General features: G+C 47.2%; 1 protein-coding gene across 1 annotated transcript in view; it reads left to right on the forward strand.

The window, feature by feature from the left end:
• Nucleotides 1-458: 458 nt before the first annotated feature.
• PRR13 (proline rich 13) overlaps nucleotides 459-25,622 on the forward strand; it is a 36,409-nt gene continuing 11,245 nt past the window's right edge. The window contains exons 1-2 of the mRNA XM_040340701.1: nucleotides 459-539; nucleotides 22,740-22,785. Coding sequence (XP_040196635.1) covers nucleotides 22,767-22,785 — 19 coding nt within the window. The 5' untranslated portion in view covers nucleotides 459-539; nucleotides 22,740-22,766. The remainder of the gene's footprint in view (nucleotides 540-22,739; nucleotides 22,786-25,622) is intronic.

Raw genomic sequence — 25,622 nt, forward strand, 5'->3', positions numbered from 1 at the left:
CCTATGCCTGCATTTTTTTGCTGACAGGTGTCCCTCATTCCCATCTCAAAAAGTTGGGAGGTATGCTAATAAAGTGTCCGATGAGTGAATATATATATATTCCAAAGACATGCTGATATAAATTGACAGTGCTGTATATGTACCTGTAATAAATAAATAATAAGTATATATATTTATATATATTGCTTTTCATTTCTATTTTACACTAAACATGGGTTGTTTTATAAGGTGGTAAGGGTCCACAGATACACATATATTTTAAAGGACACACAGGCTGGCTGTGAATGGGTTAACAAGACTGCAGTGCTGCCTGGGTGTGTCTCTGCTGTCAGCTGAACGTGCCTGATGGGTGGTGCTAGAGGGAGGGGCACTCAAAGAAGAAAGAGAAATGTGGCCAATCACAATCAAGCAGATTGAACCAAGAGAGAAAAAGTCAAAGACCGGCCACTCAGAATCAGGTGGGCGGAGCCAAGAGGGAAAATAACGCAAAGTGTCCCGGAAGAATATAGGAGCGTCTAGGAAAGAAGTCAGAGTGACAGGTGAGTAGTTTGCGGCGTGCTGAGTGCTGGGCTTTGTATGGGTGATCGGTACAGAACAGACCTTCCGGACATGAGCAGTCTGATTACTGGCTCTGATCTCTCTGTCCTGTAGAAGGAATGATACCGGCTCAGGACTGTTGTCAGAACTCACCGATTGGCCCAATGCATTCCTCTGAGCTTAGTGTGGACAGATCTGTAGAAGGGACAGTGTGCTCCTCCAATGTACAATCTCATACTGTACATATCAGCAATGTGTATGGGGCACATTCTTCCTTTGTACTATTCTCTGTCATTTTCTCCAACCCCTGAAGTAGATTGTATGACATTGCTAACAATGGATCATCTGTGTGCCCCTTGTACCCTCTGATTACCACACCCTGCCTCTGTACACATACACCCTCCCTGTATATATCCCATTGCTGCATCTCTCTCATATGTAATACACTATATTGCCAAAAGTATTGGGACACCTCCCCTTACACACATAAACTTTAAAAGAGAAGTATGGGATTTTTTTATTTTTTTTATATCTTATATTCATTCTTGCCTAGGTGGATGCTGCATCTGTGCCCTGCCACCTCTTCACTGAGAATTGAGCCACAGAAAACAATCAATGGCTCAGTTCTCTCACCTCCGCAAGCGGAGAGCTGCTGACTGTCAGTCAGCATCACTCCTGTTCTGATCCTCCACATTCATTGGAGGGCTGAGCTGTGGAGGGGCGGGGAGTGTCTGTCTGAGGCTCGCTGAGAGGCTGAGACTGCCATCAGTCCAGGCACCTGGCAGATCCAGACTTCCGAAGTCAGGATGATGCGGTTCCTGGACTGATTCCTGTGACCTCAGCGGAGAGCGGACTTCAGACCGTTCTCTGCTGAAAACAACTTGCACTCCTGTGACCCATAGGAGAAGCCCAGCCGAATGAGCTCAGGCTGGACTTCTCCTCTAATGGTGTCCCAGTCTTAGTCCGTAGGGATAAATATTGGGTTGCCCACCCTTTGCAGCTATAACAGCTTCAACTCTTCTGGGAAGGCTGTCCACAAGGTTTAGGAGAGTGTCTATGGGAATGTTTGACCATTCTTCCAGAAGGGCATTTGTGAGGTCAGGCACTGATGTTGGATGAGAAGGTCTGGCTCGCAGTCTCCGCTCTAATTCTGTCGGTTTGAAAGATGAATTAGAGACTATGAGCCAGGCCTTCTTGCCCACATCAGTGCCTGATCTCACAAACGCACATTTCCATAGACCAGTGATGGCGAACCTTGGCACCCCAGATGTTTTGGAACTACATTGCAGTGTGCATGAGCATCATGGGAAATGTAGTTTCAAAACATCTGGGGTGCCAACACTGTCCTAGACACACTCCTATACCTTGTGGATAGCCTTCCCAGAAGAGTTGAAGCTGCAAAGGGTGGCCAACTCAATATTGATCCCTACAGGCTAAAGCCCCATACACACTATTGGATTTTCTGCAGGGGACATGTATCAATGCAAAAAAAAGTTTTAAAACCTGTTTTTTTCAGGAGCAGTGATTTTAATAATGCTTAAAGTGAAATATTGCTTTAAATTTCGTACCTGGGGGGTGTCTATAGTATGCCTGTAAAGTAGTGCATTTTTCCCATGTTTAGAACTGTCCCTGCACAAAATGACATTTCTAAAGGGAAAAAAAGTAATTTAAAAAATACTCACGACTATAATAAATTGTCGGGTCCCGGCAATACAGATAAAAGTCATTGAAAAAAATGGCATGTCCCCCCCAGTCCTTTGGGTCTGTTATGAATATTGAGGGGAACCCCGAAACAAAAAAATAAAAATTGCGTGGGGGTCCCCCTAAATTCCATACCAGGCCCTTCAGGTCTGGTATGGATATTGAGGGAAATCCTGCGCCTAGGGGTTCCCCTCAAAATCCATACTAGACTCTTATCCGAGCATGCAGCCTGGCAGGCTGCAGGAAAAGAGGGGAGGGACGAGAGAGCGCCCCCCCTTCCTGAACGGTACCAGTCCACATGCCCTTAACCTAGGGAGGATGTCCTCATGTTGATGGGGACAAGGGCCTCATCCCCACAACCCATGCCCGGTGGTTGTCCAAACCGCAGAATCTGCGGCAAACTATGCCATGTCCGGCCCCCCCATGCTGTCTTCTGGGAGACACACAGGTCCCAGAAGGCAGCAGGGACCCTTCAGAATGTGCAGCGTGACTCGCGCATGCACAGTAGGGAACCAGGCTATGATGCCGTAAGGCATTACTTCCTGATTCCCTTACTGAAGATGTCGGCGCCTCCACCTGGGAGCTGAGGGACAGGTCGGCTCAGGGTGAGGACATCGCGGGCGTGCTGGACAGGTAAGTGTCCTAATTTTAAAAGTAGCAGCTGACTTTTATTTCATTATTATTTTTCTGGCGGAACTCTGCTTTAATACAATTATATCCTGACAATGTTTATTCACAGGGCTGGCATAAGGCATGTGCCCTCTTTTCCTTTTCAGAGCAGTGCTGATTCTGTATGGTAAGGTCGTATCATACTAGAGATCATGTTGCTAGTAATAACTCGCCCAGGGGCAGGGATTGCTAAAATGTGCAGGGAAAACACACTCGCCTGCTTGTATGTCGCTACCTTCTGGATAGGCGAGTGCGACAACATTCCCCTGCCGACAAAAACACTGCAGTAGAACATGTAACATGTTCATGCTTCTGCCTCCTCTTCTCCCCGCACCCACTGTCACAATTAAAAAAAAAACACGGCTGCGTCATTCATTCACAGTGATCGTGAATAAATGAACTACAAGTACCACCGGCCAATGTAGTTCTCAATCCACTGCAAGTGCTCTCACAGTTCATTGATTCTTCCTGCAATTCAGTAACTGTCCGCCCGTATCGGAGGTACGGGCAGACAGCGTCCTGACATTGCACTTACAATCTGCTAATCGTGGGTGCAATGCTTTACAGCAGGGGTGTCAAACTCAATTTCATCGTGGGCCACATCAGCATTATGATTGTTCTCAAAAGGGTTGTATCTAGGGTTGTCCCGATGCCACTTTTTTGAGACCGAGTACAAGTACTGATACTTTTTTTCAAGTACTCGCCGATACCGAGGTATCGGCGAGTGGATCTAGTGGATAGTCAGTGGGTAGTGGATTGTCAGTGTTTTTCTTTTTTTTTTAATCAGCCCTGTTTGGGGGGCTTTGGTGAGATATCAGGGGTCTTAACAGACCTCTGACATCTCCCCTTTAAGACAGAGAAAGGGACTAGGGATACAGATTCCCCAGTCCCTTTCTCAGCAGCCTCAGCTGCGCTGAAAATGAATGGAGAGAAGACTTCATTCATAAACTGAAACATTGTAATCACAGTTTACGATGTTTCAGTTATGTGAATGGACAGAGTCAGTGATCACTGACTCTGTCCATTCGGAACAGTAAGGAGACGGATTTACGCTCTCCATCCTGACAGTTCCAGGGGGTGGAGGGGGAGAGAAACACCGAGGGGGACACGGAGGCAGGCGCAAACACCGAGGGGGACACGGAGGCAGACGCAAACACCGAGGGGGAAACGGAGGCAGACGCAAACACCGAGGGGGACATGGAGGGAGGGAGACTGCAGCAAAACGGAGGGGGGCTGGAGGAGGACACGGGACAGTCAGCGGTGTTCGCGTGTGGGGGAGTTACAAGCACCGATCACCGCTGATTTTAAAGCAGCTGAAAGTCGGGGGGGTGATGAGAGAAGCGGAGAAATTACTTTTAAATCTATACAGCGGTGATCGGTGCTTGTAACTTCCCCACGCACTGATCACCGCTGACTGTAAAAAGTATCGGGTGAAGCATCGGGAGCATTTGCCCGAGTACAAGTACTCGGGCAAATGTTTGGTATCGGTACCGATACTAGTATCGGGACAACCCTAGTTGTATCTGTAAGATTAGATGTCCAGGGAATCCCCTCCCCTTACATTAGGTGTCAAGAGCCACCCCACCATCAGAAGTTGAGTCCCCCACTCTCCCTTATATCATAGTGCACTACCCTTTCTTTATTCTGCTGCTGGGAAGAAGCTTGAAAGCAGAAAGTAAGGGTCTGGAGGAGGACGAGAGGAGGGCTGGAGCTCTCCTGCAGCCTGTGTGAGGGCCACTTGAAATGGCCTGGAGGGCCGGATTCGGCCCGCGGGCCTTGTGTTTGACACCCGTACTTTACAGGCTCCAGTTAAACAAAAAAAAACAATTAAGAATAACAAATGCACATTTTTAAGAAAGATGTGCATTTATTTTTTTTAATAGGTGAATTTGTCCCTTAATATTTCCCCACGCTATCCAAAACTTTCAAAAACAAATCGTTTGGCTTTTATTAACTGAAGCCAATTTTTTTATTTTTTTTGTAGTATGGAGGGGTTAGTACCAGTTTGTGTTTCTGGAACAGGAATAGAGGTGAAGTCAAAGGGGATATTTGATGCAATGACAGCTCCTAAGACAGGATTTCCTTCGGTTTGGTAAAATTCCTCTTGCCTCTTGATTACCTGAGACAGGAGACGAGAAGATGAAAAGACCGGTTGAACATTTTACTGCGCCTTCTAAAACAAACAAAAAAGGCTTTGAATACACACGTGTGTGTGTGTGTGTGCGTGTGTGTGTGTGTGTGTGTGTGTGTGTGTGTGTGTGTTTGTATGGATTTTCCTTTTGCCTTTCATCATAACCTTGTACAGGTATTCATATAGGGGGGGGGGGGGGGGGAAGTGGAGTATTTGATCCCCTGCTGCTTTTATACGTTTGCCCACTGACAAATGATCAGTCTATTTTAATTGTAGGTTTATTTTAACAGTGAGAGACAGATTAACAACAAAAATATCCAGAAAAACACATTTAAAAAAAGTTATAAATTGATTTGCATTTTTAATGAATAAAATAAGTATTTGACCCTCTATCAATCAGCAATATTTCTGACTCTGTTTTCTTTACAAGTAACAAACTGATATTAGGAGTACTCTCTTAAAGGGAGTGCTCCTGATCTCAGCTTGTAAAGGTCCTGTCACATGGGCTTGTCCGTTCGCTTGCTCAGTGGCGGATCGATCCGTTGATCCCTGCTGAGCAGGTGGATGACAGATCTGTCTCTGCTCACTGTGTGGAGACGGACCTGTCAGAGCCTCTGCTCTATGGGAGATCAGATGAAAACCACCTCTCTGTTTTCATCCGATCCTCCAGACAGACGGATGGAAAATTAAAGTTTCCATCAGTCTGGTTATTTGGCAGACAGGATTTGATGTCAGTGGACATATCACCACTGACATCTGCGGCTCCGTAGAGGTGCATGGACCGTTCGATCAGGTCCACCTGAAAAACTGACAGGCGGACCTGATCAGAGCGCCCATGTGAAAGGGGCCTTACCTGTATAAGACATCTGTCCACAGAAGCAATCAATTACTGTATTTATCGGGGTATTGCGCGCTCCGGCGTATAGCGCGCACCCCTAAAGTGGACCCACAATTCCTGTAAAAAAAAAAGATTTTAGTACTTACAGTTTTGGTGTCTTGCGCGGCGTCCATCGGCGGCCTTGTCGGGTCCGGCGTCCGTCTGCGGCTTCGGTGGTGTCCTCGTCGGGTCCGGCGTCCTTCTGCGGTGTCCTCCCCGCTTGATCTCTGCATCCCGCGCTGAGTTTGAACTACTGCGCTGGCATATTCCGAGCGCAGTACACTCGTGTATAGTCGGGCAGGCTCGTCTCCTGTCGCGGTCACGTCCTGTACGTCCAGGACGTGACTGCGAGAGAAGCCGAGCCTGCCCGACTATACACGAGTCTACTGCGCTCTGTATATGCCGGCGCAGTAGTTCAAATTTGGCGCGGGTATCGGCGTATATCGCGCACCCACGATTTTGCCCTGAATTTCAGGGCAAAAAAGTGCGCAGTATACGCCGATAAATACGGTAAATCCCGAGGGGAATGCAGAGAACCCGCTCGGTTCAGTCTTTCCCCTACACGGCCGGTTTTCCTGACAGGAGCTCGGCGGAGCTTTGGTCGGTGATCTGCCAATATGGTTCCGGCTATCCAGATGGTTCCTGTAAGGACTGCGCAGGCGCAATCCTTGCCGGCGGAAATCTCCGAACCTCGGCCGGTATCCAGGGCGATGTGGAATTTGAGGAAAGTGGCCAGTCGGCCTCACGTCTGGGCTCGCTCCGCTCGCTCGGCCTCCTGGCTCTTTTTTTAACATCCTCCAATCCACGGGGATGTTAAAGCGGTTGTAAACCGCATAAACTTTTTTTTTTTAAACCTGCAAGGCAAAAGGCATAATCAGCCAGTATGCACCACATACTGGCTGATTATGAAATACTTACCTCGGAACGAGATGAGGAACACTTACCTGGTCGGCGAGATGTCATCTTGCTCCGGCGTGTCTTCCGGGTATCGCCGCTCCAGCGCTGTGATTGGCAGGGCGGATGCCGGTCCTTTAGCCGAGGATCCCCCCTGCACATGCGCCGCTGCAATCAGCGGCGCATTGCGGGGGGAATATCTCCTAAACCATACAGAATTAGGAGATATTCTTGATACCTACAGGTGAACCGTATTATAGGCTCACCTGTAGGTAAAAGTGACAAATAAGGGTTTACAACCACTTTAAGGAATGAGCCTGGATGCCGGCCGAGGTTCGGAGATTTCCGTCGGCAAGGATTGTGCCTGCGCAGTCCTTACAGGAACCATCTGGATAGGGGAACCATACCGACAAGTCACCGGGAATCCCGGTCATGTGTATGCTCCTCGCAGTTTTTTCCATAGGAAAACTGACAAAAACCGCCGGATTTCTGGTTCTCTTTTTTTTGTCTGGCGGTTTTTGGGCAGTTTTCCCGTCGGAAAAACTGCGAGGAGCATACACACGGCCGGGATTTCCGGCAAAAAGCTCTCCTCACGTTTTTCCCGTCGGGAAAACTGATCGTGTGTACGAGGCTTGACAAGACTTGCAAATTAGATGCTCTGTAAAAGCACAGCTGCTGTCTGACCGATAGCTGTGTGCAACGCCTTTTTGTTTTCTTTGGTATAATTTGATTATCTAAGGACAGCTGCACGGATCTAATTTCAGTTTATCAAAGGGGAAAAAATGTCTCCTAAAGGATATCTAAATCCAAAAACAAACATTGACGATATTGCAGGTTACTGGCCCTTAGATGCGGTGGCTGCTTTTTGTTTTTTTTCTTTAACACACCTTTTGTTTTCACCAAGTATTCCTGCCATTACAGAGGAGGATGAACAGACCAAAACCGAGCAGTAAAAAGAGAAATGTATTCTTAGAGTTAACAAATATTTTGATCCAATAATGCAAATATTCACGTGACACTTGCATAATAATAGAGCATGTAGCAATAGAAAAGTGACCCAATTGGCAGCCACACACTTTCCTGGCATCTAAGAAACCAGGTGCAGTGTGTGTATATATAGAAATCTATGCAAAGGGTGCTCTGACAGAGGACACACAGCTGGCCATATGCCATTCTTCTGTCCCCCGCAGTTAAAGGGGAGGGATGAGAAATAAATATATAAATAAAATAAAAAATGATTTATATATCGCTCTTTATCCCCTGCTATCATAATGTGCTAGTATGCATCGCATGAGAGAATTGCTTTAAAACAAAGCCTTCCAGCTGAGAGAGTTTTCCTCTTCACCCGGGCTTCCTTCTGGGTTAGTGTCCTCCAGGTACATGAGTGGCCAGGGTCACATTGACGTCACACCGAGGCATGCATGCGGGAGCGGCCATTTACAGCAAGGTCCAGCATGGTATGCCAGACTTTTAGAGCGCATGCGCCGGTGACGTTACCGAATGCATGCACTCTGAATATCTCCTAAGTTTAAGAGATATTCACTGTACATGTAGGTAAAAGATGAAAAAGTGGGTTAGCAAACTAGTGCTGAGACATATGTAGGTTGTTGATCCCTCTTCCACCACCCGACCCCCCCCCCCCCCCCTTTTGTTTTGTTTTTTTTAAGTTGACTGGCTGTTACATTGAACCAGTACCTTTTATTTAGTCCCTAGGTTTCCTCAGACTTTGCTAAAATGCTATTACAGTGGAACTATAGGCAAAACTTTTTTGGATAGAGTAAGGGAGAGTTACCCCTGTAATGTTTATTTTTGCCATCTTTGTCTCATTGGGGGGTTTTCTCTTTACTTCCTGTCCCATAGCCAAACAGGAAGTGAGAGGAAATCTCTGCAAATTAAGGAAATCTCTTGGGGACCCCCTTGGTCACCAGAACTGGTGCCCCCATTGGAAAATTTCTCCTCTTTCTTTTTTGGGGACAACCCTAATGCCGCGTACACACGGTCGGACAAAACCGATGAGAATGGACCGAGGTCCAAACCGACCGTGTGTATAGCCCATCGGTCTGTTTTCCTTCGGTCCAAAATTTTAAAACATGCTTCAAAACCGAACCGATGGACCGCTGCCCGATCGGTCCAAACTGATGGTTAGTACAGAAAGCATCGGTTCAAAACCCGCGCATGCTCAGAATCAAGTCAACGCATGCTTGGAAGCATTGAACTTCGTTTTATTCAGCACGTCGTGTGTTTGACGTCACCACGTTCTGACCCGATCGGTTTTTGGAACGATGGTGTGTACGCACATCAGACCACTTCAGCGGTGAACCGATGAAAACGGTCCGTCGGACCATTCTCATCGGTTTGGTCCGACCGTGTGTACAAGGCCTTAGACTGAGCCACCCATAGCGTCGGCGGTAAAACCCCGTTTTTTTTACCGCCGACGCTATGGGCGGATTTTCGCCGCATTTTGGCCGCTAGCAGGGAGCTTTTAACCCCCGCTAGCGGCCGAGAAAGGGTTAAAACCGCCCGCAATGCGCTTCTGAAGCAGTGCATTGCGGGCGGTGTAGCTGCACTGTCCCATTGATTTCAATGGGCAGCAGCGGTGGAGGAGCGGTAAACCCACCGCTCCAAAGATGCGGCTAGCAGGACTTTTTTTACCATCCTGCTAGCGCACCGCTCCAGTGTGAAAGCCCTCGGGCTATTTTAAATGATAGAGACAGAATATCAACCAATAATCCAGGAAAAACATGATACAAATGTTATAAATTGCAGTTCAGTGAATAAAATAAGTATTTGATCCACTACCAACCGACAATAATTCTGGCTACAGTACACAGATTAGTCCTGTCAATTTTAAGAAGGTGCTCTTAACGACAACTCGTTATGTATGAAATACACCTGTCCTCAGAATCTTTCTTCCATTCAAACATCACCATGATGGAAAAGACCAAAGAGCTGTCAGGGACAAGAATGTAGACCTTCACAAGGCTGGAATGGGCTACAAGACCATCAGCAAGAAGCTTGGTGACAAGGAGACAACTGTTGATGATCTGTAAAGAAGAATGGACCAAAATACCTCCTGAGATGTGTGCAAACCTGGTAGCCAACTACAAAAACGTCTTACCTCTGTACAGTGGAACCTCAGTTTACGAGTAACTCTGTTAATGATTTTTTTGAAAGACGAGCAACTTTTTTTAAATAATTCTGACTCGGTTTGAGAGTGTTGTCTCGCAACCCGAGCAGAATTCAAGCTAATGGAGCCTGCAGTACTGCATTTTGCCTGAGGTGGGGGGGTGCCGGAGCTGAGCAGAGCCGGTTGTCGCCATTCGGAAATGCATTAAAAGGCTTGAGGACAGCTCGGCTGACCTCGGCAAATCTCGAGAACGAAGACTTTCCTAGGTCAGCCGCTGTGTCCTCTGGCCGTTTCCGAGGCTCTCCGGTGCCGCCCGCCTCTGGCCGCATGCGGTATTGCATGTCATTAAAGTCAATGCGGAACAAATAATTTTCGTTTCCATTGACTTCTATGGGGAAACTCGCTTTGATATGCGAGTACTTTGGATTACACACATTCTCCTGGAACGGATTATGCTCGTAATCCAAGGTTCCACTGTACTTGCCTTTCTCCACCAAGTTCTAAGTCATGTTTTGCTTGGAGATCAAATCCTTATGTTACTCACTGAACTTCATCTGAATTTGTATCATGTGTTATTTTCTGGATTTTTGATTGATATTCTGTATCATTTAAAATACACCTATGATAAAAATTATAGACCCTTAATTTCTTTTGTAAGTGGGCACACATACAAAATCTGCAGGGGATCAAATAATTATTTCCCCCACTGCATGTTTTAGTAATACCCCCAATATGATTGATACCCTTAATAGAACTGTAGGCCGCAAACATGCGTCATTTTAAAATTTAAAAAAATGCATGATGCAGGGGATATGTCACATGACACTGCCAATAGGGAAGGACAAATGGATGTGACATGTGGACTGCTACTTGGATAGTCCAAGGTTTCTTTTTTTTTTCACATATGCCACAGTGAATGTTATTTCTGCTTTCTGAATGAGGCCAGCCGGTCTGGTGATTTTTGTTGCTGCTGCATGACTTTACATTTTCAGTGAATTGTCTGGAATTAATGGAAGTGAGGCCGTGAAAAATGGTGTGCTGTCCTTAACCACTTCCATACCAGGTACTTACGCAGCTTCCCGCCCAAGCCAATTTTCAGCTTTCAGCACTGTCGCACTTTGAATGGCAATTGCGCGGTCATGCTACACTGTACCCAAACAAAATTGGCGTCCTTTTTTCCCCACAAATAGAGCTTTCTTTTGGTGGTATTCGATCACCTCTGCGATTTTTTTTTTTTTGCGCAACAACTAAAAAAAGGCTGAAAATTTGGAAAAAAAAATACATTTTTATTTTTTTCTGTTAATTTTTTTGTAAATAAGTTTTCTCTTTCAATTACGGGCACTGATATGGCGGCACTAATGGGCACCGATGAGATGGCACTGATGGACATCGATGAGGTAGTACTGACGGGCACAGATGAGGTGGCACTGATTGGCGGCGCTGGTATGCGACACTGATGGGCACACATAGGCGGCACTGATGGGCACACATAGGCGGCACTGATGGGCACACATAGGCGGCACTGATGGGCACACATAGGCGGCACTGATGGGCACACATAGGCGGCACTGATGGGCACACATAGGCGGCACTGGGCACTCATGGGCGGCACAGATGGGCACTCATAAGCGGCACAGATGGGCGGCACTGATGGATACTTATGGGTGGCACAGATGGGCACTGATAGGTGGGCACTGGGCATGGATGGGCACTGTGGGGTGGCACTGATGGACACTGGGGTGGCGCTGATGGACACTGGGGTGGCGCTGATGGACACTGGGGTGGCAGCACTTATTTTTTCCAGGTTGCCAGTCAGTGCCCATTTGTGGGCACTGACTGGCATCTTTTTTCTTTATGCTTTTTTTTTTTTGACTTTTTTTTTAGACTTTTTTTTTTTTTTTTTTTTTTTGCCATTTTTTTTTTTTTTTGCCCACCCTGGTGCTCCAGGGTGGGCATCCCTGGTGCTCCAGGGTGGCGATCCGAGGGGGGGCTGCGCTGATAAACAATCAGCGCTAACCCCCCCTGTCAGGAGAGCCGCCGATCGGCTATCCTCTACTCGCGTCTGTCAGACGCGAGTGAGGAAGAGCCATCGACGGCTCTTCCTGTTTACATCGTGATCAGCCGTGGTTGGACACGGCTGATCACGTGGTAAAGAGTCTCCGCCGGAGGCTCTTTACCGAGATCGGAGATGCAGGGTGTCAGACTGACACCCCGCATCACCGATCGCCGCGATGCGCGCCCCCACGGGCGCGCGCGGCATGAAATCCTGCAGGACGTTCTAGAACGTCCTGTCAGGATTTCATAACCACTTCCCGGACGTAAATCGGCCATAGGCCGGGCGGGAAGTGGTTAAACAAACATGCACTGCCTGCGCTATGCAGGACTTTGATCTGAGGTATGACTGACTAATGTCCAAACCAGCTCACCCTTTATATGCCATCATTGGAGATCAATATACTGCTCTAGCCACTTAACGACCGCCAACAGTAAATGTACGTTATTACTTTGATGTTAAATACCGGTTTTATGGCAGCAGCTAGCTGCCATAAACCTGGTATTATTTACTGTGGGTGATTCTCTACAAGACAAAAGTGGTTCCAGCAGCGGATTCGCCATGCAATCCCTTTTATAGGCGACGGGAGAGGTTCCCACCTCCAGCTGCTTCCCAGTCGTTTCCAAGCTTACTGGAGCCATTGGTAAACCCGAAAACAATCCGGTGTGGATGATGGCTAAGCAGGAAGTCGAGTGAGGGCAAGATGGTCCACACTCAGCTCTATGGCCCTGGATGACTGGAGCAACCTCTGATGCCATTTACAGTTCTCGGGAAGATAGAATTTTATTTTTTATTAAAGTTAATGGGCCAGATCTACTTAGCGGATCGTATTTTTATGCAGATGTAGCGTATCCTAGTAACGCTACGCCGCCGCAACTTTTAGAGGCAAATGCTGTATTCACAAAGCATTTGCCTCTAAAGTTACGGCGGCGTAGCGTAATTTTCCTGGCGTAAGGGCGCTCAATTCAAATCTATGTGATGGGGGTGTGTTTTATGTTAATACGTCGTGACCCGACGTAAATGACGTTTTTTTTAACGGCGCATGCGCCGTCCGTGGGGGTATCCCAGTGCGTATGCTCGAAATTAAACCAGAACAAGCCAATGCTTACGACAGTGACGTCATTCTACGCAAAGCCCTATTCGCAAACGACTTACGCAAACAATGTAATATTTTCAAAATTCGACGCGGGAAAGAGGGCCATACTTAACATAGGATATGCCTCATATAGCAGGGGTAACTATACGCCGGAAAAAGCCGAACACAAACGACGTAAAAAAAAATGCGCCGGACATACGTTCGTGGATCGCCATATCTAGCTAATTTGCATACTCAACGCGGAATTCGACGGAAACGACAACCTAGCGGCCAGCGTAAATATGCACCTACGATCCGACGACGTACTAAGACGTATGCCTGTCAGATCGAGCCCAGATTCTGTCGTATCTTGTTTTGTGGATACAAAACAGAGATGCGACGCAGGAACTTTGAAATTACGCGGCGTATCCATAGATACGCCGGCGTAATTCGTTTGAGGATCTGGCCCAATATGTCTCTTGCTTTTAAAGGTAAATGAGAGATCTGGGGTCTTTTTGAACTGAGGGCCTTTTCACACAACCTTTAGTCTGGATCCCATGTATGTCTATGGACAGGTGGATGTAAACATACACTATGCTGCCAAAAGTATTGGGACGACTTCCTTTACACGCACATGAACTTTAATGGCATCCCAATCTTAGTTCGATATTGAGTTGGCCCACTCCTTGCAGCTATAACAGCTTCAACTCTTCTGGGAAGGCTAACCACAAGGTTTAGGAGTGTGTCTATGGGACTTTGACCATTCTTCCAGAGGCACATTGGTGAGGTCAGTCACTGATGTGGATGAGAAGGCCTGGCTCACAGTCTCCACTCTAATTCATCCCAAAGGTGTTCTATCAGGTTGAGGTCAGGACTGTGTGTAGACCAGTCAAGTTCCTCCACCCCAAACTCGCTCATCCATGTCTTTATGGACCTTGCTTTGTGCACTGGTCCAAATCATTTGGTGAAGGGGGATTACTGTATAGTGTGAAGTGTGGTGTTTTTCTTTTTTTTCTCTTCAGGTGTTGGGCTTGGCCCCTTAGTTCCAGTGAAGAAAACTGCATTGTTACTACAGTATATAACGTACTGTTTCTTTTTGTTTTGTTTTCTAAACTTCAATGGAATGTCACAAAGTGACATTCCATTAATATCTCTGCATGGCAGCTCATCTACCAAGTGTGAAAATGCACACTAAAAGCTACAGAAAAATGTAACATGGCTTGATTTTTCCGCATCTCTCTGCCCCGCACAAGTGGAAGTGCAACTGGGGCACACAGAAAAACATTATTTCCTGTGTGCCTTGGGGAGAGCTGAGTTATTTTTTTTCTTATATACCCTGATAGCTAATGTATATACTTTTGACCATATGAAATGAAGGGAAAAAAGGAGGCAAGAAAAAAATGCATCCATGTTACGTATGATTCATCTTAGGAGCACATACACTAACCACATAGGGCTAGATTCAGCATTGAATTACGCCGGCGTATCTATAGATACATTGCGTAAATTCAAAGCTGCGCCGGCGTATCTTCTTTCTGTATTCAGAAAGCAAGATACGCCGACATTAGCCTAAGATCCGACTGGCGTAAGTCTCTTACGCCGTCGTATCTTAGGGTGCATATTTACGCTGGCCGCTAGGTGGCGCTTCCGTCGTTTTTGGCGTAGAATATGCAAATGACCTAGATACGCCGATTCACAAATTTACGTACGCCTGGCGCTATTTTTTTACGTTGTTTACGTTAGGCTTTTTCGGCGTAAGGTTGCTCCTGCTATTATGAGGCGTACACAATGTTAAGTATGTACGTCGTTCCCGCGTTGAATTTTGATTTTTTTACGTCGTTTGCGTAAGTCGTTCGAATAGGGCTGGACATAATTTACGTTCACGTCGAAAACCAATGACGTCCTTGCGGCGTACTTTGGAGCAATGCACACTGGGAAATTCCACAGACGGCGCATGCGCCGTTCGGGAAAAACGTCAATCACGTCGGGTCACCCCCCATTTACATAAAACACGCCCCCTCATACTCATTTGAATTAGGCGCGCTTACGCCGGCCCCATTTACGCTACGCCGCCGCAACTTACGGAGCAAGTGCTTTGTGAATACTGCACTTGCCCGTGTAAGTTGCGGCGGCGTAGCGTAAATAACATACGCTACGCCCGCACAAAGATACGGCGGGCTACTTGAATCTAGCCCATAGACTAAACACAGTTATCTATCCACTTTGACCAAACTTTGTCAAATTTGTTGGGGCATTGACTGCTCTCGTATGCGATTTTTTTATATAGGGGTAGAACTGCGTTAACAGAGTGTATCCAAGAAATTCAAGCAGGTGGTTCTTTCGACTTCCATCTCAAGAGAATTTCTTGTCTTGCATAAAACAGAGTAAAAGTTGGGTAGAGCTTGGAATATCTATCACCATCTACAGTGTATAAAAAAGTCTACACACCCCTGTTAAAATGTCAGGTTTCTGTGATGCAAAAAAAAAAAGTCAAAGGCCTTTTCTTTCTCGTACATCACGGGACACAGAGCGGCATATTCATTACTATGTGGGTTATATGGAGTACCTTCAGGTGATGGACACTGGCAATCTCAAACAGGAAGTGCCCCTCCCTATATAACCCCCTCCCATAGGAGGAGTACCTCAGTTTTTTCGCCAGTGTCTTAGGTGTTGGTCACGGAATAGCTTGCCTCCATATCCTTAGGATTTTGGCAGGCTAACCGGATCTGTCCAGAGTGCCTCAGTGCCGAAGTGGACAGTACCCGGGCCCCAAAATCCATGGGGTTTTGCCTATAATGCCCTCTCTGGAGGGCTGGACCCCGGGCCCAGGACTTGGTGCTTTTTTCAAAAGCCAAAAGTATCCTGCTTGCCGGGGTGCTATATAGGTCCAGGACAGCGGTTCCTTCTAGGACCCCAGTGCCTGATGGTCTACTACACTACCCACGGAGATGGGAGAAGATTGGACTATGTTTGCTTGCAAACGTCCTGCGGCATGGAGCAGGTAAGTGGGGAGCCTGCGGAACTTGGTTCGACAGCGGGCTCCCCAGGGGTGATCAAAAGGGGGGGTAGCCTAAGTATGCTCTGCATAGGCACCTTGGTCACTATGTCTGTGTGTAGACAGGATGGTCTGAATTTCCCCCCCCCATCTCTGGTTCCCCTGTCCAAGTAAGTCTTTGCTGGCCACCTGCTGCCCTGCTGGTCAAATAGGGTCATCTTTGAATCTCTTCTGGGCAAAGAACTGAGTCCTTAAGAGTCTCTGTTAGCTGCCTACCTGTCCGGGGGTTCAAATTTGCCGCCCTGCAGCCGACGGCTCGATCCTCTCTCCCTGCCTCTGTAGCGCCTGGCGCGCGTCTCCATGTGTCTCTCTCCTTCCTGACAGGCGCGCGCGCGTGCGCGGGCACGCCAAAATAGACGGTTTCGCGCCGTTCGGGAGGAGGGGGCGGAGAGAGCGCAGGAAGAGGCGTGCCTTCGCGTCTGTTAAGAACAGACAGGCTGCATTCATGGCTCAGTCTGAGCTGATGCTGGAGGAGAGGGGACGCAGAGCGGCACTCCGGTGACCCCCGGTGGCAGGAAAGGGGTAGTACATCCTAGGCTTGGCCTATTTTCTTTCTACAGCCAAAAATTCCCCTTTGCAGCAGGTTGGAGGCCGCAAAGGATATCTGGTGGGGCCGTATGTTTTAAAAAAAAAAAAGAATATATATATATATATATACATTTTATTTAAAGGAACATAATATCATAGTAAAAAAAAAAAAAAAAAAGAGATTTTTTTCCTTTGTTTTTTGAATAAACATACTCGGCCTCACCAGGGGTTTTTGGACACTAGTAATCCTGCTGTTCCCTAAACCTCTTAACTATTCCTAGCTGCAAACAGTCAGTTGTTGCATGCAGGGGTACCTCGGTATTGTACTATGGCTCCCAAAGGCTCAGGATCAAAAGGGGCAAAAAAAGCCAAAAAACAAAAGGGCTCCCCCTCGGATTCTGAGGACATGAGTCAGGCTATGCCGGTACTCTCCCCACCTAGTAGCCAAGTTGTGGCCGCCTTGGTTGAGCCAATAGGGGGGTCTGGTGCGGCGGCTGGCCCAGATCCACCCAACCCTGTGTTTGTCACAGAGGAAATGCTAGCTGCCTCTTTGGGTGGGCTAGAGGAAAGATTGGCGGCTATGTTCGCTAAGTCTTTACCAGGCAAGAAACGGACTAGATCCCCTTCGCCTAAATTTGTATCCTCAGATGCTGAAATTCTCTCGCCGGAGGAATTAGAGTTTCAGGAGGACCTACTGGACGAGAATCCAGAGGGTTCAGAAATTGAGGAATCTACTGTTGAAGAACCATTCTCAGCCTCCCAAGCGGAGAGTCTGTGGGTCCAGTCTTTGACAGATATGGTTCACTCAGCATTTAAGTTGCCTTTACCGGAGCGCCGGGGTCCGGTAGTTTCCTCTTTGGGCTCCTTAAGGGCGCCCTTGAACAACGCAGTTTTTCCGGTCCATCCTCTTTTGGAGGAATTAATTTTCCAGGATTGGGTACGACCAGACAGAATTTTTCTGCCGCCTAAAAATTTTTCTGTTATCTACCCGTTAGAAGAGAAGTTTGCCAAAAGATGGGCGCTCCCAGCTGTGGATGCTGCCATCTCATGTGTGAATAAATCACTAACTTGCCCGGTAGAAAACATTCAAATGTTTAAGGACCCGGTTGATAAACGTTTGGAGACTCTTTTAAAAGCTTCCTTTGCTACGGCAGGGGCAGTGGTACAGCCAGCAGTTGCTGCTATCGGAATCTGTCAAGCTTTAAAGGACCAGACTAAACAGATGCTTAAGGACATCCCTGCCCAGCAGGCAGAGGAGCTATCTGATATACCCAGAGCTCTATGCTTTGCGGTGGATGCTATAAAGGACTCTATTCAGCAAGCGTCTCGTTTATCACTATTTTTAGTGCATATGAGAAGACTCTTATGGTTAAAAAACTGGGCGGCCGAGCCCCCGTGCAAAAAGCTTCTGGCAGGTTTTCCCTTCCATGGAGGGCGACTCTTCGGAGAAGATCTGGATAAATACATTCAGACTATTTCGAGTGGTAAGAGTACGCTTTTACCAGTCAAAAAGAAGTTTCGGGGGCCTACATGTAAAAGGCAGCTTTCCCCGGCTTCGGGGCCCTCAAATTCCAGGCAGTACCGACGGCCTCCTGTACGATCAAACTTTAACAGCAAATCGCAGGGACAGGCCTCTGGCGGCAAGAAACCTTGGTATCGCAAACCAGCTAAGCCAGCCCCTAAGTCTGCCTTATGAAGAGGCGCCCCCACCCATGAGGGTTTGGGAAGCCAACATCCCCGACGAATGGGTCCGGTCTACTGTGGCCGCAGGTTACAGACTAGAGTTTCTAAAAATCCCTCCTCCTCATTACCAGGAGTCAAGAGTACCAGGCGACCCTGTGAAAAAAGCCGCATTGATAGCGGCATTGAATCATCTGCTATGCCAAAGGGTGATAGTAGAAGTACCAGTCCGGGAACAGGGGTTGGGGTTCTACTCCAACCTGTTTATCATCCCAAAGCCCAACGGCGATGTCAGGCCAATTTTGGACTTAAAGGGAGTGAATGCGTACCTAAAGGTCCGCTCATTCCGGATGGAAACTATTCGGTCAGCTGTCGCCGTGCTCCAGAAGGACGACTTTATGGCGTCCATAGACATAAAGGATGCTTACCTTCATGTGCCAGTTTTTCAGCCACATCAAGTATTTCTACGCTTCTCGGTGGCTCAACGTCATTCCCAATTTATGGCGCTCCCTTTCGGGTTGGCTACGGCCCCCCGGGTATTCACGAAGGTCCTAGCCCCAATCCTAGCCAATCTAAGGACCCAAGGAGTCACGGTCTTGGCTTACCTGGACGACCTCTTGGTTGTAGACCACTCGTCTCCTGGCCTGGAGCGAGCAGTGGCCCTCACAGTTCAGTACCTCGAAAGGTTCGGCTGGGTCCTAAATCGAGACAAGTCAGCATTCCTGCCCACAAGGCAGCTGGAATATCTCGGCATGAGATTGGATACAGAACAACAAAAGGTGTTCCTACCCCTATTAAAGGTCAAGGCCCTCAAAGAGCTAATACAGATAGTTCTAAGAAAGAAAAGGCCAACTGTTCGCCTATGTATGCGACTACTAGGCAAGATGGTGGCCACATTCGAGGCGGTTCCGTACGCTCAGAGCCACACTCGCATCCTGCAGGCAGCCATCCTGTCAGCATGGAGCAAGAGGCCTCAGGCCTTAGAAATTCCTTTGCCACTCTCACCAAGAGTGCGGCAAAGTCTATCTTGGTGGTTAAACCCTCAGAATCTCCTGAAGGGAAAGACTTTCAGTCCTGTGACCTGGAAAATAGTAACCACAGACGCCAGCCTGTTTGGCTGGGGAGCAATGTTGGAGGGTTGCACTCGCCAGGGCACTTGGGCAGCAGCAGAGAAGCAGTTGCCCATCAATATCTTGGAGCTCAGAGCTGCTCGACTAGCCCTCAAGGCTTGGACGTCCAAACTGCAGGGGTTCCCGGTGAGAATACAATCGAACAATGCCACGGCGGTGGCATACATAAATCACCAAGGGGGAACCAAGAGTCAAGCCGCTCAGAGAGAAGTGAGCTTGATTTTCTTGTGGGCAGAAGCCCATGTGCCCTGCATATCGGCTATATTCATTCCCGGAGTGGACAACCTACAGGCGGACTTCTAAAGTCGCCAGACTCTGTTGCCGGGGGAGTGGTCTCTGCATCCACAGGTCTTTCAGACACTCTGCCAGAAATGGGGAGTGCCGGACGTGGATATCATGGCATCGAGACTGAACAAGAAGCTAGACAGGTTCATGTCCCGCACAAGGGATCCCAGGGCCTGCGGAACCGATGCGTTAGTTTGCCCTTGGCATCAGTTCAAACTTCTTTATGCATTTCCCCCGCTCCAGTTACTACCCCGCCTGCTGCGCAGGATCAGGGTGGAGCACATACCAGTCATCCTGGTAGCTCCAGCATGGCCCAGAAGGGCATGGTACTCACTAATCCTAAAGATGGTAGTGGGAGACCCTTGGACTCTTCCTCTACGGCCAGACCTGCTATCGCAAGGTCCGATCCTCCACCCTGCCTTACGGCATCTAAATTTGACGGCCTGGAGGCTGAATCCCTGATTCTCAGGGGTAGAGGTCTGTCTCAGAAAGTAATCTCTACCCTAATCAGAGCCAGGAAACCGGTCTCTAGGGTGATTTATTACAGGGTCTGGAAGGCCTATGTAGGCTGGTGTGAGTCCAAGCGATGGCTTTCTCGCAAGTTTACCATCGATAGAGTATTACGTTTTCTCCAGCTAGGAGTGGATAAAGGACTGGCATTAAGCACAATCAAAGGACAGATTTCAGCTTTGTCAGTGTGGTTTCAGCGGCCGCTGGCCACCCACTCGCTAGTTAAGACCTTCCTTCAAGGGGTCTTAAGTATTAATCCTCCAGTTAAATCCCTGCTTTGTCCGTGGGATTTAAATCTTGTTCTGTCAAGTTTACAGAAACAACCGTTTGAGCCGTTGGCTGAAATTCCTTTGGTTTTACTGACAAGGAAGTTAGTATTTTTGGTCGCCATAGTTTCCGCAAGAAGAGTATCGGAACTGGCGGCCTTATCCTGTAAGGAACCATATCTTATTTTTCATAAGGACAAGGTCGTTCTCCGCCCTCATCCTTCCTTCCTACCAAAGGTTATATCCAGTTTTTCATCTAAACCAGGATTTGGTATTACCATCCTTCTTCCCTAAACCTACTTCCAGAAAGGAAGGGTTGCTGCATACCTTGGATATTGTCAGGGCCATGAAGGCCTATCTTAAAGCTACAGAGAAGATCCGGAAAACAGATGTGTTGTTCATTTTACCGGATGGGCCCAAGAAGGGGCAGGCAGCTGCAAAATCCACCATCTCGAGATGGATTAAACAGTTAATCACTCAGGCCTACGGCTTGAAAGGGTTGCCTCCTCCGTTATCATTAAAGGCTCATTCTACTAGGGCCATGGGCGCCTCCTGGGCAGCACACCACCAGATCTCTATGGCTCAAGTTTGCAAGGCGGCAACCTGGTCTTCTGTCCACACGTTTACAAAATTCTACCAGTTGGACGTAAGAAGGAATACTGATACAGCCTTTGGGCAGGCAGTGCTGCAGGCTGCAGTTTGAGACCCTCGGATTCCGGGGGGCTCCCTTTTGAGTTAAATTTAGAAATTTATTTTTTCTCAACTAAGTTGGATTTATTATGATTTGAGTATAGCTCTAAATTAAATCCTTTTGTCTTGGGAAGATGTTCTCCCTCCCCTCATTGTAAGCATTGCTTTGGGACATCCCACATAGTAATGAATATGCCGCTCTGTGTCCCGTGATGTACGAGAAAGAAAAAGGGATTTTTAATACAGCTTACCTGTAAAATCCTTTTCTTGGAGTACATCACGGGACACAGAGCTCCCACCCCTCTTTTGGGGACCATTTTTGGGAGGCATACTGCTTGCTACAAAACTGAGGTACTCCTCCTATGGGAGGGGGTTATATAGGGAGGGGCACTTCCTGTTTGAGATTGCCAGTGTCCATCACCTGAAGGTACTCCATATAACCCACATAGTAATGAATATGCCGCTCTGTGTCCCGTGATGTACTCCAAGAAAAGGATTTTACAGGTAAGCTGTATTAAAAATCCCTTTTTTTCTCATTTAGGCTCCATTCACACCTAGGCGTATATACGCCTGAAGCGCGACGCCGCAGCAGCCCCTAATACACTGGAGGGATGATTTTACATTGCCCTCTATGGAGATGGTTCACATCTCCACGCCGAAACGCCGTACGCCTGAAGCTCAAAACAAGTCCCGGACCCTTTTTTTCAGGCGGCTTCGGCGTTCGGCATAGGAGATGTGGACCTGGGGGTTAGGCTGCATTCACAATCGCTGCGTTTTGTCGCCGCAAATCGCAGTACAAAACGCTGCAATTTGTCGCGATTAGGTACGCCAAGGTGTGAATGCAGCCTTAAAGAGGCAACCACTCCCGCATTATCAGAACATGTCATAGAAATGTGAGTGTAAAGCCTTCTAATGCTAATGTCTGTGCCCCGTACAGGCATAAACCCCGTCTGATCTGAATGTATCAGTGCAGGTATAACTGTGTAGCAAGGATCTTAGCTAGAGAATTTGGCATCCATGTTCAGGAGGGAAATTGGGTGGTACGAGGAGCACAGGGAGGGGTCCTTCCCAGGCTTGGGATCACTACTATGACTGCTTCCCCCATGGAGTTGTGAAGCTTGGATGCAGTGAAGTTCTGCTTTAAAAAAAACACACATCAACGTAAGTACGTTTTTTTTTTAATGTGCATTAACACTGAGTGCAACGTAGGTGGTGTGAACCAGCTTTACACTTTCTTATCTTGCTATGTGTGACGAGAACGCACCTTGTCCAGTACCTCTATATTTACCTTGTTGCCATTTACACACCCTGTTTTTTATTCTCTTTTTGTACTTTGGACAGGATTGTGAGTAACAGGGAGTGCAGCTTATCCTGGCATTCTAACAAACTAAAGTCAGATTATTGAGCTTGCATTTTCTTTTTTTTACTTGGAAAATTCAGCAGCGGTGTAAAATGTTGAAAGGGCAGTGTCACCTCTGAATTCTCTTTTTACATGCACAGAAATTTGACTCGTCTAAATTTTTCTTTCTAGGTAGAACATCTATTTTCGGGGAGAGCAATGTATCCAAACGTTCCAGGTATGTAACAGTTCATTCGTTCTTTCGCAAATCTCATCCGAGTTTTATAAGTACGGTAATTGGGGTAAAACGATCTCATTATTGGAATTTTAGTTTTACTCCAGGATCAAACCTGATGGCTTTTAGAATTATTGACTTCCTGTGAAGTACTTTGTCTCTTTAAATGTCTGGATGCTACAGATGACAATAATGTTCACAGCCTATAAAAATTGAAGTATGGGAAGGAACATTGGAAAATTGAAGGTCTGAACGCCAACTGCACAGCTGTTCAAGGCCAGTGACCCACCAGGTAGTAAACCCAGAATCAGAATACCCTTACTCCTGCCCCTTTACAAAACAATCCGCAGTTGCAATTTCCACATTTATGTCTTCTTATGTCTTCAATCTTCTGTTCTAGTGACAACAGTCTTGGATGGGAATTGGGGAGATTTGCCTGTCATTGCCTGTTGTGTCTCCAGAACTGGAAGTAAAAACATGTGGACAGCCAAAAAAAAACAAAAAACTCAAAGGTGTATTAATCCTCCTCCCTCCTTCCTCCTAGTCCTCCTCCTCATCCTCGATTATAACATGAATCTGGACACTGACAGACTCAAAAAATAACAATTACATTTTAAAGTGGTAGTAAACTGAATAAAAAAGAAAAATTGGGCCCAGGCACCATCGCATACTTGCCCATTATGACACTCACCTGAAAACAAAGCTTCGACGTTATGAATGGGTGAGCCGGCGATGAGCATGCAGCAGTCTCTCTTTACGGCATGGCTCATAAGGAATGGCATGCGCCAGTAAAGTCAATGGCCCGGATTCAGAAAGAATTTACGTTGGCGTATCTATTGATACGCCGCGTAAATTCTAGAATGCGCGGCGTAGCTTCTTTCTGTATTCAGAAAGCAAGATACGCCGAAATTTGGCTAAGATACAACTGACGTAAGTCTCTTACGCCGTCGTATCTTAGTTGCATATTTATGATGCCCGCTAGGTGGCACTTCCGGAGATTTACGCGTAGAATATGCAAATTAGGTAGATACGCCGATTCAGAAACGTACGTCCGCCCGGCGCATTTTCTTACGTCGTTTACGTAAGGCTTTTTCCGGCGTAAAGTTACCCCTGCTATGATGCGTAGCCAATGTTAAGTATGGACGTCGGGCCAGCGTCGAATTTTGCATCGTTTGCGTAAGTCATTTGCGAATAGGGCTTTGCGTAAGTTACGTTCACGTCGAAACCAATGAGGCTTTGCGGCGTAATTTAGAGCATGCGCACTGGGATACGTCCACGGACGGCGCATGCGCCGTTCGTTAAAAACGTCATTTACGTGGGGTCACACTGAATTAACCTAAAAATGCCCACATCTTCCTATTTTGAATTAGGCGGGCTTACGCCAGCCCTCATACGCTACGCTGCCGTAACTTAGGGCGCAGGTTCTTTCTGAATACAGAACCTGCCTCACTAGGTTACGGCGGCGTAGCGTATCTGAGATACGCTACACCCGCACCAAGTAAAGCCAGGCTTTCTGAATCCGGCGACAGGCTGTATCTAAAGTAAATATCTCCTAAATGGTGCATGTTTAGGGGACATTTACTGTACCTACATGGGAGTTTACTCCCACTTTAAAGTTGGCCCTTGCATCCGTATATTCTTAATTTCCCCTTACTCTTCATCCCTAAGTAGGCTGAACAATTTCCACACCCCACTATGACGGCATTGGGTAAGCACCAGTGTCTTCAAGAGGAAGGAAAGTCATTTTCACGTATCTCCTTACCCAGAAGTACTGGCAGCGGAACAAAGGAAATGCAAATATATAGGGAAGGGTGTCGGACTATAAAGTGATCCTCATGCTAAAGGGTAAATATAGCCAAAGTCTTTGAGTAGGTATTGGATTTGGATTAGAAACCCTGTTGAGTTGTTATAGCTGACTCTATCCTATTACCCTCTAGGTAAATCAGTGGCGTATCTAGGGTATGGCAGCCATGGCAAGTGCCATGGGCGCCATGGGGAGGGGGCGGCAAAAAGACAACCCCCTGCATGAAAAAAAAAAACACCCGTCCTTCCACGGCCGCCTACCGCACTAATGTAGCTCCCGGCGCTGCACCCACCCTGCTGAAGCGCAACGCCAGCACAGCAATTGCTAATATTTCTCGTTCTGCCCGGGGAGGGGAGTGACAGGTGCACCCAAGACGGCCGATGACTGGCCAGACCGGATCTACATGGGGTAGTGGCTGCGTTTGATGGGCACAGTGGCTTAAATTTATGGGGGTTTTTTCAGTTTGTTTGCGCCCCCCAAAAATGTTCAGTACCAGCCGCCAGTGGTCCCCAGTGTCCCTCTCTGTCCCCGCCGTGTCCCTGGTTATCTAAAAGATGGGTTTAAATGTTTTGACAAGGGCGCAGTTTCAGTGCTTGCCATAGGCGCCATTTTCACTAGATACGCCTCTGAGGTAAATAAGCCTTCTTTATTTGTCCCGATGGCGACTTTTATGAAGACAGAAATGACTGGAAATCCAAAATGTTTGAGTTGTCACCAGGACAAGAGATAAGGGAAAATCTAACAATGGGGACACCTTTTCAGGTGACAGTTGTTAAAGAGATTTCCCTCATTTTGGAGATTTTCTCTCCCTTGCTGTTGCATCTTCAGAACAGGAAATGGAGGGAAACCTTCCATAAAAATTAAACGGACAGTGATTTTAACCCTTCTCTACTCTTGTTAAAAAAATGTTTTGTCTATGCATGCTGTATATATTTACTTTTTAGGCAATACAGGGTGCTCCATAAATGGATGTTAAAAATAAATGTTTGTGACGGTTTCCATGAAGACATTTCAGTCACAAGGAATGTAGCTAAGA

Source organism: Rana temporaria, chromosome 2 (genome assembly GCF_905171775.1).
Source record: "Rana temporaria chromosome 2, aRanTem1.1, whole genome shotgun sequence".
Taxonomy (NCBI): domain Eukaryota; kingdom Metazoa; phylum Chordata; class Amphibia; order Anura; family Ranidae; genus Rana; species Rana temporaria.